General features: G+C 40.9%; 1 protein-coding gene across 25 annotated transcripts in view; it reads left to right on the forward strand.

The window, feature by feature from the left end:
• tns1b (tensin 1b) overlaps positions 1 to 14,464 on the forward strand; it is a 195,486-nt gene that overhangs the window by 152,382 nt on the left and 28,640 nt on the right. For 14 of the 25 annotated variants that reach the window (XM_080290502.1, XM_080290509.1, XM_080290510.1 and 11 more), the window contains 4 exons: positions 419 to 494; positions 3,419 to 3,548; positions 3,762 to 3,825; positions 4,587 to 4,720. In XM_080290502.1, coding sequence (XP_080146628.1) covers positions 419 to 494; positions 3,419 to 3,548; positions 3,762 to 3,825; positions 4,587 to 4,720 — 404 coding nt within the window. Of the gene's footprint in view, positions 1 to 418; positions 495 to 3,418; positions 3,549 to 3,761; positions 3,828 to 4,586; positions 4,721 to 14,464 lie in introns of all 25 variants that reach the window. The other 11 variants (XM_080290504.1, XM_080290525.1, XM_080290505.1 and 8 more) reach the window with 3 other exon arrangements.

Raw genomic sequence — 14,464 nt, forward strand, 5'->3', positions numbered from 1 at the left:
GTTACTGCTCTTCTTATTCAAAACAACAAAGCCTGGTGATGGTTGCACAATGACGCTACATTTCCTGTGAAACAATCAGTGCAGACACATTTCCATACTCTTTAAAGCTTTGGTGAAATCACATTCCTCTTCACTTTCTCTCACATGCTCCCTTTTGGCACTCTCCTCCCTTTGATCCTTCTTTCCCAACAATACAATCAGACAGGCACTAATACCCCAAAACACCATGGGCTACGCTCTGTGAAGGCCACTGTTAAAGTGGGAAAAAAAGGGTGATTGTTGTTGGCACATGGTTTTATCCAGGGAAGTAGCATCAGAAACAAAAGCTGGTGCAGTGGACTTGCTGTCATGATTTCCACAGCAAGAATGATAAAAGCGGGCCTGTCATGTGACATGTTGTGTTTTTATTTCTCTGCAGTAATGTCCAGGGTGACAGCCAGACCAGCATCTGCATCACCATTGAACCTGGCCTCCTTTTGAAGGGGGACATCCTGGTAAGAACAGCAGAGACATACCCCAGAAGCTAGTGCTGTACAATATAGACTGATAAAAACCCTCAGTAATCTTTCAGCTGTTTGTAAAATTTAAATCATTTGGCTTCCGTGGATTTTAACTGCAAAACAAAGAAACCGAATCTCAACATTTTATCACTGGCTAAGCTCAGTGTGTGAAGCCAGTAACACCGAATGTTTATTGTTTTACCTCTGCCAGAGGAAAAGGGAAAAATATATGGATACCAAATGATAAGGGTAAAATACATGCAGGATATTCAGATTTTTTTATTGGATAATAATAATGAGGGAATCCTGTGTGTGTTTCCAATTGAACGTTGGCTTAATGCACTGAATGCATGTGCTGCAGCAGTTTATAGTAGCCATTTACAGATGAAATGGGGCTGTAAAAACTTGGGAAAAGACAGTTGGACTGAGTCCTATACCTCGGTTTATAGGCCCTCATTAGCACACAATATGTTGCTGGAAACTATGACGTGAAAAAGGCCGTGTACTTTCTTTAAAACAGCATTTAAGGATACATGAGGTATCGCTATAACAGGACATAATCATTTCAAACAAAGTCTCATGTGAGACCTATCCCTGCAACTCTCTCAGGGAGATTCAGGGAATTTTTATGAAATCATTCCTGTAAGATCCTCAGTTTAGCAGCACCTGTGAGAGCCTCTGGTTTTCTTTTGCCTATAGAAAAACTCCACACATCAGCAACGTTTCTGCTTCTGCTGTCAATTGAGCCATAATGTTATCTATGGGATGTTCTCGGGGCTCATAATGTCAGCATGAAGAATTAGAAAGTGAGCACTTAGTTTGTACCTGAGGCTGTTTTGGCCTTCAAAGCTGAACTCATATCTCATCCTTTATTTAACACAGACTAATGGATTCTGCTGAATGCACCGTCAGGCTGAGACACTGCTTGCTGATGCTTGTTATTTTTCAAATAACAGGGAAAATTTGAACTGCTGCCTGAGGAGACATTAGCACAGAGTGCTCCTGCATTTTTAACTGTGATGGTTTTGTATATCTAATTGGTCAGATTAAAGATAATTGCAGAGAAGAACCTCGCATTGGTTTGTTAATTGTTTTAATGATCTTTTTAAAGTTTGCATTTGGGTTTATAATGAAACTTTAAACCTAAAAGACCATAACAAGTTAGGCCATTTCAACATTTTGGGAAAATCTTTAGTGGCTTTCTTGGAGAATGGAGAAGATGGAAGCCACTCTTTAATGAGCAGCAGATGGTTACATTAACATAAACTGCATTAGTAAAAAAGTGTCTGCCCTAGTGTAACAAAATCCACCTCTTGGCACTGCTAAAGGTCATTGACATGTACAGTAAATCTTAACAGGACTAATATCACTGCTTCCATCTGAATTAAGAAGGTAAATAACACAGCCAGCTGCACATTTGATTAACTGATCGTCAGCCAATATGACCACTCAGCATGTCTGCACAACACCTCTCATACATTCCTCATACTGTCAGCATGGTGGTGGAGGGGTGATGATTTGGCTTGTTTTGTAACCACAGGACCTGGACACTTTGCAGTGGCAATCTGAGGCCATCTGTCCGGTAGCCAAAAGTTGATTGAAAATGGGTCATGCAACAGGACAATGATCTCAAGCACAGTAGCAAATCTATAACAGAATTGCTGAAAGAGAAAAGAATCATAGGTCTGCAGAGTGTCATGAGGGTACAGGAACAAAACTAAATGTAGAAAAAGTTTGCTAGTCTCTGTGTACAGAGACTTTTCAGTGCAAATATGAGCCTTTTATACACATGAAAGAAGAAATACAGTCATTATGATAAAAAATTTCTTGAGTTTTAATATTGATTATTATATATGGCTTTTTTAACCCTCAGAAAGAACTAAGCTAACCCTCCCTGTTTTTATGCTAGGCTAAGCTAACCATCTCCTGGCACTAGCTGATCCCTTTGCCTCTCTCACTATCAGCAAGAAAGCAAATAAGCCAGTTTCCCAAAATGTCAAACTCTTTGACATTTTGGGAAATAGCAAATTAAAAATAACCTTTTCACAAATGAGGGAAGAACAATTTTGGGATGTTTAAAGCCTCTACCTAAATATGAAAATTGGTCGAGCCCTGAAGGCATGTTAGAATAAAATTAGCAGAATAATATTTTGTAATTAAACTTGACTCAGCAGCGGTAATGGACCACTCAGCAGGACCTTTACGATATCCCAAAAAGCTGCACAAAACCAGAGGATATTTTACTTTTATTCCTCAGTCCTAAACGTTTTGGTTTTATGGTTAACCCCACAGTCAGAAAGTCGAGTCAGTCAGTCCTTTAGCAAAAATCGTTAATTTTAGCTGCAGCTGAATTCTTTTTAATTTCTTTGTCTATATGCAATAATCTGTTTGTCAGTTTTATTATTCTTTACATCCACAGTAAGGAATGATTACAGTTCTTTGGTTTCTTTCAGTGAATGTAAAAATGAGGCCTTGTTTTAAAAAAAAAAAGGCTGCCAGTCAGGAAACAGCAGGAGGGAGAGAGCCGATTTTCCTCAGTGTGGTTTTAACATTACTCTTAAAGCTGCTGTATTTGGAAAACCAGTTTGGATAATAATGTTTGTGGATGGTCCTTCCATTACAAGGGAAACAGATAAAAAACTAAAATAAAATAAACATAGAGCTACAAAAAAAACAGAGTAAACCTGAGCCAGCAGAGAATCAGGCTGCTGTGTCTCTTTGCTTGCACTCAGTTAAAATCCTGTGAATTGAATCCTGTGAAACAGTATTTTTATACATTATAAAAATATTATTTTATTATAAATTATTAATAAAGAAGCATTACTTTTGCTTGTTTGGTATGACACCGAGTGGTGATCTGCTAAAAGAGATTTATGCACTTGCAAATTAGCCTTTTTTCTTTTTTAATCGCCCTGCAGCTTAAGTGCTACCACAAACGCTACCGCAGCCCATGCCGAGACGTGATCTTCCGGGTACAATTCCACACCTGCGCTGTTCACGACCTGGGGATTGTCTTTGGGAAAGATGAGCTAGATGACACATTCAAAGGTAAAAGACTTGCAACTCTGAAATACTACTGACAACAGCATTATAATGCTCCTGCAAACAATGAACTTATACCTATTAGTAAGTAAAACCTGAACATCTGAATGGGCGTATAATCTTTAAAAACTGCATGTGTTTTCTAGTGTAACAATATATGCATCTTTAGATATAAAGAGAAAACTCTCTCTATTTATTTATTTATTTTTTTCTTTGCAGATGATAGATTTCCAGAATATGGAAAAGTGGAGTTTATTTTCTCCTTTGGACCAGAGAAAATACATGGTAAGGATCAATGTGTTGGGTCTTATGGCCATACTAAGCATTTTCCATAACCATACTATACTCTTATACATAATTGGCATGACTGAGAAAATTAGCTCACTCTCATACGCCCCATACAACAGTGACTCCACTGAACTGTAAATGGAACCATCCATCTCTCTTCTAGTGCTTATCTAATTCTGGGTTGCGTTGGGGCTGGTGCCTATTCCACCTGTCAAAGGGTGCAACGTGGGGTACAATTCGGACAGGTTGCCAGACTGTTGTTAGTACAGCTCAGCTCAGCAGAGTTTTACTTATATTGTTTTAATTTACAATAACTGTCACCTTGCCTCAAGATGCAGATCCTTCAGTGTTAGAGAGAAAACTCCAACAACATGATGATCCTTGAGGAACAGTAACTTGGTGACAGTGGGAAGAAAACAAATCCCTGGTAACAGGAAGAAACCTCCAGCAGAAACAGGCTCACCAAAGAGCAACCACCAGACCAGTCCATCTTCCATGTGTAGTTTACGGTTTCAGGTAGAAAAGTGAGACAGGATGATAGCATGCAGCAAAAGAATCCAGCCAGGTTTAAAGAAAATAAAAAAAAGAAAACGTGTCAGTTTAGCGCAGGGTCTTGAATGTAATCGAATAGGGAAAACAATTATCTCAATATGAATTCTGAATCTCAATTTTTTTTCCTTGATTCTGATAAAAATAGCTTTTCCCTTTTCCGGATGTAAAGACATTCACATTTTCTGCTCTGCCTCTTTGTACTTCTGGTCAAGGTGTGGACCACCTGGAGAACGGGCCGAGTGTCTCAGTCGACTACAACACTCAAGATCCCCTGATCCGCTGGGACTCCTACGAAAACTTCAATCAGAACTGCGAGGACACCACAGAAGGTGAAAATGGTAGGAATGCTTATCCTTCAAACTTTACCGTGTAGAATTCAGGTGTTACAATGCATCAGATCCACTGACTCTTTAAAGATGTGCCATATGATAGTTCTCAGTCTGATTTCATGTGAGATTTATGGAATAATTTTCTTACACAATTTTCTAATTTATTTTTAACTGTGTGGATTATTGAAGTCATGGACTAAATCATGTGCCGAACCCACCATACAGATACAGAGGACACATTCAGATCTTTTCCATTCAGATATTTTGCCCTACAAAACTTTGCCCTACAAATACCAAAAATAACCCCAAAATTGCATTACCAAGTTTTTAGGTTGTAAATGTAAATGTTGGATTGTATTTTGAAAGGAAGGAGAGGCATCGCTACCGCTGAATTCATTTGTGGTGAAATTATCACCACAGAGAAACCGAGGGCCCCTCGGGACCGAACTCAACCGCTTTCCAGAGCACAGTGTGAGACATTCCTTGGTTCAGCCACAGGCATGGACAGAAGCTTCCTTTTGAGGGAGCCGTGGTCACTCTGTGACCAAAGTGCTGCTTTCTATGCCACCCAAAAAAGGAAGCAATGTTACGCCCTTAGAAACAGCACCGTACGTTAGATGGGTTTGTCTCGGATTTAACAAACAACAAAAAACCCCAAGAACGCCAAGTCCTTCAAAGAGAGGAGGAACCATCCAGCTTGTTATCTGTTGGGGTCCCAGTTAAAGCAGAACGATGTGGAGCAACATATGCTTCCATGCATGTGGTGTCTTTTTCAAAGAAGCCCTTGCATACTTCAGCAAGACAATACCAAATCACTTTCTGCATGTTTTAAATAGCAGGGCTCAGCTGTAAGCAATATTATTCCAATGTGGAAGTGTTTAAGAGACATAGCAACTTAACCAGGAAGCGGAAGACCATGTAAAGGTATAGAGTGGAGTCGCCACATGCCGAGGAACATCATCGTGTATAAAAGTCACCTACATTCTGCTGACTCAGAATGTAGGTTAGTAGTTCAAAATCTTCTCTTTCATTAATATCAGCATAAAAACTGTTTCTGGGAGCTTCGTGGCAGCTCCTGTAGGTGTACTGTGTAGGCGGGCCAGAACTTCTGTCCATGTGGTGTGTAACAAAAGCAGGTCCTGGACTGCTGAACAGCCACAATCCAATCTTGAGCAATAATAGCAGAGCATTTGGCTGTTGCAACTACAGCATATGGTCTCCACAGTTCTAAAACTCTAACTTAGTGTGGTTAAAAGAAGAAACATGTTGCTGGAATCAAATTCAAAATTACCATATATATTTAAAAAATCCTAAAAAAAAAAAGATCTTTTTCTTTTAACTAACATTTTATACAACATTCCAGCATTTTTTTTATTAGCTGCCCAAATAGTTAAAGGTCAGAGGTCAATTGGCTTCCTTCTATCACTGCTCATAAAGTGTCTACCCAACACTTGGCGGCAGCTTGAAATAGGCCCTACTAAAATAGAACAGGTGTAAGTCTCCGCTCACTCTGTTTCAGTGAAGGTGTGTGTGTAAATTATCTGTGTGTCCAGACCAGTCTGGTCCAAGCCGTCTGTCTCATCTTGCCTTCTGTCATCTGATGATGATACTGTGGTCAAATCTGAATTAGAATTTAATGAGATCACAGACTCGCGCGCATGATATAAGTAAGCATCTGCACATGTGGAACACACACACACCCACACGTTGTTTTTTTAGCCACTCGAGTTTGAAGTAGTCGATAAGACTTCAAAGGTGATCCCTTAATAGCCTTTTGTGCTGTGACTACTCGGCCAGCACCGTCAGACTGATGCACGGTTTCAAATGAGCTCAGTGTGAAAATAGCTTTTAAAGAAAAAAAATAATTCGCAGACTAGATAGGAAAAAGTGTTTCCAATAAATCAAAGTGTTTCCACTGTTTTTTGGCTTCACACTTGTTGGTGCTGAAAAGGCAATTAACTCCTTTGAAAGAGTGACTTTTAGAGCCGAAGGGAAAAATAGCTCTGGATTTACATCTCCACGAGTCTTAGAAAGAAAAAGAGTTGTTGTTGGGTTTGCACGCTGTCGGGATCACTGCTGGGAAAGCACAAGGCTACTTGCATGAACCCTTAGCTTATTAGGGCACTACATAAAGCTTCAAATTATAGGGCTGATGTTTTGCTGGGATCAACTTTGGGTAAGTGGTGTCTCTGTGGCTGTTAGTTTCCAAAGATTGATGTTGACTTTTATTATGTTTATTGCATAAAAACAGTTTCAGCTGCTGTGGGTTAGTTTTAGCTCAGGGATTCTTGTCATGCCTGCACCTTGCATCAGCAGAACAAGCAACATCCAAAACAACACTTACACAACTGACTATACACAACTATAACATTACATGCACTCAAAAGCCCGATTTAGACATGAGTAGTATTACCTGTAGACCTCTAATATTTTGTAATAAAGTCAACGGTCATCTGTGGTATTACTCCCATGCAAATTCCTGTGCTAGCCTACAGCACTGTGACTTCAGTTTTTCCTTCTTTCGTTATTTATTCCCTTAGTTATGCAGTGTTATAGAGGTGTGTGGTAAATGAGAGTTTGGACAGGACACAGTTTGTGTTGCTTCATAGCCTAGTAAAAAAAGTATGGTCAAATATTAGAAAGGCAGTCTCTCATCGGATGATGAGTTTGGACAGCATGCATGTCAATAACTAAGGTACATTTTGCCTTCTTTCAGTGGTTCAGCCCATGCAAATCAGCCAGTCAAATTTCAGTCATGGTGGAATAAGTTCTGAGTCTCCTGGTTATATTTCTTGAATTATTCTCATTTACAGCCCCATATTTTATTCCTGGAACCTGCTAAAGTGGCTTTGAATAATTCAAATGCACCCTCAGTTTATCTTTGCTCTACAGCAAGCCATTTAAACTCCTCTCCTTTCCACGACACATTCCTTTGAGCCAGCTTCCTTTCGATTGGCTGCTCCTTGCAAAACAGAAGGTTTTAACAGCAGATGGGTGGAGCTGCTGTGCATGCAGAGCTGCGAAGACCAGATCTATTCTCAGCCATCGCTAAGATCCAAGAAAAAGATGAGAAAAACTTTTAATCTTACACTTTGACCCCTTCATTCAGGTCATCATGAGCTCTCAGCCACAGCTTTGTTTGTGTGAATGTCTCCAGATGTATCCTGGTGTTCACGATTAGGTAAAATATAGTCAGAGAAGTCAAACAGCGCAACCTAAATCAGACTGAGAGACGGTGCATTGCAGGGCATGTCAAAAGTGACTTTTTTTAGCTGCATCACAATGATTCATTAACTCATTCATTAGCTGTCTGGCTAACATATCACGAGTATTGTCCAACCCAGGGAGACTTGATACTTAACTTTTTTGATTTTTTCCTCATTGCTTGAATTCTTTGCGAGCTTGTTGCTCTGCAACGGTCTCGTTACTTCAGGAATCTGTGTGAGGAGCCGATGTGCAGCACAGCCTGAACTCTCAGCTTCAGTGAAGGGTGGATTGTATTGTTTATTTATTTTTGTACTGAGAGTCCTTTGCGGTGTGACGGACGTTGTGTTTTTTTTGGGGGTTTTTTTGTTTACTCTTATGTACTCATCTCCTCAGTTGGCCAACCCTGCTATATTTCTGAAATAACTGGAAAGAGAAGGAGGGAGAGATTACTGATAAGGAGAAAAAGAAATCGTGAGAGATGTATCTAGAGAAAAAATTGCAGAGGCTGAAGAGAGATATTTTTTTACGAGACAGTTAAAAAAAACAGTTTATTAAGTAAAGTGTTGGATGAAAAGTTGTTGGAATAGAGGGATTCCAGTGTGATTAGGGTTTGCCTCAGAAAAACGTTTTGCATATATTCCGCTAGGCTTGTGAGCCGCAGTTCAGTCATTTGGTCCAAACCTTGGCCCTTTTAGTCTTCACTTTCTCTCTCCCCCCGTGTCCTCTGAGGAGTCGGAGGAGTTAAGGGCAGGACTCTTCAGCTCAACTGTGAAGCTCTTTTGTGCACACATTCACAGGAGGAGGAGTGACAGAGAATGTCAGTGTGGGTTTGTGCACGCTGCTGCTTAGCAGAGAGACTTTCTAAGAGTTACACAGTGAATTTGTGTCCGGTGCTTCTTCAATTTCCCTTCACCGTGACGCCTTTTTTCAAGCGTTGATAGCTGTTGAAGAGTTCAGCCGCGAACCTGTGTGCAGTTTGCTCTTCGGGTGACTCCGGAGTGAAACGTTGTCACTAATTCAGCAGTTTGACGTCTCTCACATGTGAGTAACGTGGAAATTTGAAGGCAATCACAGATTTGATTTTCACAGTTCCTGACGATACTTATTGCCCTCAGGTTATATATTATCCAAACACTTGACCATGTGACCTATTTGTTAATGTTTCTTAGTTCTTCAGCTTCACAAGGAAACTTATGTTTCGATGTTTAATCTTTTACAAATGCTTTTATTCCACAACAACAGAAAGTTGTGTGTTTTTAGGCTCTCCATTTATGGAATTTATGAATGATTCCTACTGGGAGAAATCATCATGGAACTTAAAAGAGGGGGAGATGAGCATCCTTGAAACAGATTTTCTCATTCTTCTCTGGTCAGCTACATTGTAGCGTTCCCACATCTCAGCAAAACTGTATGAGTGCAATAATGTCTCAAGATGAAGGGTGACACTACATGTTTTGCCTGGAAGCTTTGAGACACTATAGCAAATTCTAGAAACAAGAGGACTCAAGTGTCCTTGATTTGTCTGCAGAAGCGTGTTTTTCTGATGCTGTAATGTTGCACTTTATCCAGTGCCCAAATAAGCATTTCCCTGTATGCTTTGTACTTTCTCTGCTGGAGGTTAATGCTTCCTCCTTGATCCCATGCGCATTAGTCACAGGGAGAGACGTGTGTTCCCGGACCAACAGCTCGGAGTCCAGCAGAGGTGGATCGTGCCTGCCCTGTGGGCACAGACGATTTGTTAGTAACTTCTTATAGCAATAGAGAGGGCTTTATAGTTAAGTCTGTATTTGTGAGCCACAGACTGGGGCGGGGTGGGATTGGGAGAGTTACATAAGTCTGGTGGAAATGGAAGTTGATGCAACAGCATGATATCACTGCTATGAGACTATGTTTGGGCTCATACGGATGACTGGGATTCAAATGGTGTGTTGGCCAGGTGAGCAATAAATTAGCCCAGACTTTGACATGCAGCCGTTACTTGTTCTAAAAGAATGCAGTTTCTTCTTTTGTTTTGTGGATAAATCAGAAAATAGAAAAGGACACTTCAAATTCCAGTCACATCTATTTTTTCAGTTTCTCTCAGCTCAAAGAAATACCTAAATATTAAAGGGACACTTCATCGCCAAAACAAATGAACAATTTCCCCCTCCCTTCATCCTACAGTGCCGTTTATCCGTCTAGAATATTTTGTTCTGAATTGTTCCTTGAAATGTACATGACGTAAAGAAAAACTTTCTTTATGTCATGTACATCCAGCTACAAAAAGAATCATAAAGCAAGCTACCAGCACTGCCCCGCACAGGGGGACACCATTAATGTCTGGCTAAAAAGCCTCCAGTCACAGGCTGGCACACGGTTCCTCCCGCAAAGTGTAAAGGTTGACAGGTGTAGTCAGCAGGAAAAAAAGTAGTTTCTGTGTGAATCTGTGGAATTTCTTTGGACAAACTGGATGTTTTCTGGTGGCTAAGAAATGAACTTAAAACAAATTTCTTTTCTTGTCACTTTGATGACGGAAATTGCTGTTTAGTTCCACTGCACATTAAGAGTACACCATATATTTAAACAGATATCTGCAGAACTGGATAATTCACACTAAAATGATCAATTGTCCCTTTAATTCAAAAACTCAAATATCAGCGTCACAATTTTTCTTGCTTTTTTATTCTTTGGAATCACACGTGATATTGCTGAAATCTTAATAATTACCCCTTTATTAATCCTTGAACAGTTCTGGTCCTTGGTCCTTCAGCAGCTCTAGAGACTTTCTAACATTGTGGCCCATATTTCCACCGGGATGGATTCCCAAGTTTTCTTTCCTGCAGATGTTCTTATGGAAGCCAGGTTTTTCCAGATGAATTGTATTATAACTAAATGGAAATGAGACTAATGTGTACACGTCTTTGTAAAGTGCCCTAAATGCTATCGGTCTCAACAGCAGCTGTCCACCTCTTCTCATATCACTTGGCCTGAACATCTGCTTATGCCACATTTTAGCCACTTTAATGACCGTTTCCCTGATGCAAAATAAATAAATAAATCCAACTTCTCCATAAAAAATGTGATCTCATTTGAAGCACAGAGACAGTGTCAAACTGTGCAGAGGTCAAATCTCTGGCCTTTTGTGTTGGCAACAGGCTTCCATGCTATCAATCCCTCAGTCTGGTCCAAGGCTTTGGGCGGATTAGGCTGCTTTGACTCCAAACTTTGCACAGCTCCTATTGCGTAACAGCCAAGACAGAAAAATAAAGGCCTCTCTAGTTAAGACTGCACAGCACACAAAGAGAGAACAAGTGCCTTGTGTTGTAAAGTGTCCCAGTTTGGACCCTGGCTACAGGGGCACAGGGACAGGGACATCTGCTAGGTGACAGAGAGAGCATCGTGAGCTTAGGGTTTAGTTAAGATTTTTAGAATGTTTTATGTGCACTTGACTTAGAGGCTGAATCCCCACAGGAAAACCTCAGTTTATGTACTCTATGGCTATCCTGAGAGAGTGGATGCTGGTTTTCCATAATGTGTGGGAATGAATGACTGGTTTGTTAAGTCCGTATGGACACAGATTTAGTCCAGCTGTGACCGGACACTCCTGTTCTCTCTCCATCTCCATCTTTACACAGCTGATCTGGCTAAAAGTGCCACTGAAGGTTCATGACATAATTAATCATGATCACTTTCCATAGACTCTTCTCACAGGGCCCTCTTTGTATCTGTCTTTTATCTGCTGTTGAGGTCTTTGCACTGTAAGTGGACACGCAGTAACTCTTGTGGATGTCACATTTGAAATAGCTAATGTCGTGTCTAGAAGACTCCCCTCGTTCCCCAATGAACGTCGAATGCCCAGACCTGACATACAGTGGGGCAAAAAAGTATTTAGTCAGCCACCGATTGTGCAAGTTCCCCCACCTAAAATGATGACACAGGTCAGTAATTTGCACCAGAGGTACACTTCAACTGTGAGAGACAGAATGTGAAAAAAAAATCCATGAATCCACATGGTAGGATTTGTAAAGAATTTATTCGTAAATCAGGGTGGAAAATAAGTATTTGGTCAATAACAAAAATACAACTCAATACTTTGTAACATAACCTTTGTTGGCAATAACAGAGGTCAAATGTTTACTATAGGTCTTTACCAGGTTTGCACACACAGTAGCTGGTATTTTGGCCCATTCCTCCATGCAGATCTTCTCGAGAGCAGTGATGCTTTGGGCTGTCGCCCAGCAACACGGACTTTCAACTCCCGCCACAGATTTTCTATGGGGTTGAGGTCTGGAGACTGGCTAGGCCACTCCAGGACTTTCAAATGCTTCTTACGGAGCCACTCCTTTGTTGCCCGGGCGGTGTGTTTTGGATCATTGTCATGTTGGAAGACCCAGCCTCGTTTCATCTTCAAAGTTCTCACTGATGGAAGGAGGTTTTGGCTCAAAATCTCACGATACATGGCCCCATTCATTCTGTCCTTAACACGGATCAGTCGTCCTGTCCCCTTGGCAGAAAAACAGCCCCATAGCATGATGCTTCCACCCCCATGCTTCACAGTAGGTATGGTGTTCTTGGGATGCAACTCAGTATTCTTCTTCCTCCAAACACGACGAGTTGAGTTTATACCAAAAAGTTCTACTTTGGTTTCATCTGACCACATGACATTCTCCCAATCCTCTGCTGTATCATCCATGTGCTCTCTGGTAAACTTCAGACGGGCCTGGACATGCACTGGCTTCAGCAGCGGAACACGTCTGGCACTGCGGGATTTGATTCCCTGCCGTTGTAGTGTGTTACTGATGGTGACCTTTGTTACTTTGGTCCCAGCTCTCTGCAGGTCATTCACCAGGTCCCCCCGTGTGGTTCTGGGATCTTTGCTCACCGTTCTCATGATCATTTTGACCCCACGGGATGAGATCTTGCGTGGAGCCCCAGATCGAGGGAGATTATCAGTGGTCTTGTATGTCTTCCATTTTCTGATGATTGCTCCCACAGTTGATTTTTTCACACCAAGCTGCTTGCCTATTGTAGATTCACTCTTCCCAGTCTGGTGCAGGTCTACAATACTTTTCCTGGTGTCCTTCGAAAGCTCTTTGGTCTTGGCCATGGTGGAGTTTGGAGTCTGACTGTTTGAGGCTGTGGACAGGTGTCTTTTATACAGATGAGTTCAAACAGTTGCCATTCATACAGGTAACGAGTGGGGGACAGAAAAGCTTCTTACAGAAGACGTTACAGGTCTGTGAGAGCCAGAGATTTTCCTTGTTTGAGGTGACCAAATACTTATTTTCCACCCTGATTTACAAATAAATTCTTTACAAATCCTACCATGTGAATTCATGGATTTTTTTTTCACATTCTGTCTCTCACAGTTGAAGTGTACCTCTGGTGCAAATTACTGACCTGTGTCATCATTTTAGGTGGGGGAACTTGCACAATCGGTGGCTGACTAAATACTTTTTTGCCCCACTGTAGGTGATGGAATACCTGCTGCAAACTCACAATGGTTCTATGTTCATCTCAAAGCAAACCTTTCTTTTAATCCAGTTCAGGAGAAAATAGGCGGAGCAGCACAAAATGCCTGGCACACTCTCCTGTGGGTCATGCTTTTCTCTTCTTTTGAGCCACAGAGGTGTAAAAGCACAGGAGATCTCACTTTCATTTCAGTTCCACTGGGAATAATTGGCCTCTCCTCTGCCTTATGATTTGATGCCTAAAGACAAGTCTATTCACTGACTTTTCCTGGTCTTTGTCAGAACACAATATTTTTCACTTTACCAGGGGGAAAAAGTGTTATATTAACATCAAGGAACTTCCACTCTTCTCATCTGAGTGCTATCAATAGTTTAGGATTCCTGAGGGGCAGATCTTGGCACAATCACTGTCTAGATTCAGTCCCTGATAGCAGTAGCTCAGATTTATGAGTTTTTACCAAAACAAAGCCAGAGAGGGAAGGAGCCAGTGAGGGACTGTGGCTTTGTTGCTGCTGCACTAAAGAATGGTTGTGTAGGTTGCCGACTGGCACGGATAGGAATGGCATCGGGGCACCACCGGGGGTGGGGGGAACTTTACAAGACTGCCCTATGTTGGTAATAATTTTAATAAACATGAGCACAAAACAGAGGAGGACACCATATAATGAGTTGAAACATGAACTTATTATTTATTCCTGCATATACAATTTGTACGTCCCTCACAATTTCCTGTTGTCCCACCGAGATAATTTTGGCCAAAAATTCTGGAGGCACCTCTGAAAAGCATGTGGAATAGCGGTAACTACTTCTGCCATCCTGGATAGATCCAAAGAAGTGGCTAGTGACACAACGTGGAGGCCAAAATAATGGATTATGATTGTTATGATTGTAATTAGGCTGTATGTACAGCCTGTATGTACTACAGCCTGTACATACATAAAGTTATAGAATACTCACAACATACTTCATACCGTGTACATTATAACATACCATAATAGACCCATTTCTGTAATATACTTACATATCTATATTATTGCTAATATATATTGTAATATATCTATATCACTAAAGCACTTCTGGATGGATGCAAACTGCA

The sequence above is a fragment of the Astatotilapia calliptera genome, chromosome 16, assembly GCF_964374335.1.
Source record: "Astatotilapia calliptera chromosome 16, fAstCal68.1, whole genome shotgun sequence".
In the NCBI taxonomy this organism is placed as follows: domain Eukaryota; kingdom Metazoa; phylum Chordata; class Actinopteri; order Cichliformes; family Cichlidae; genus Astatotilapia; species Astatotilapia calliptera.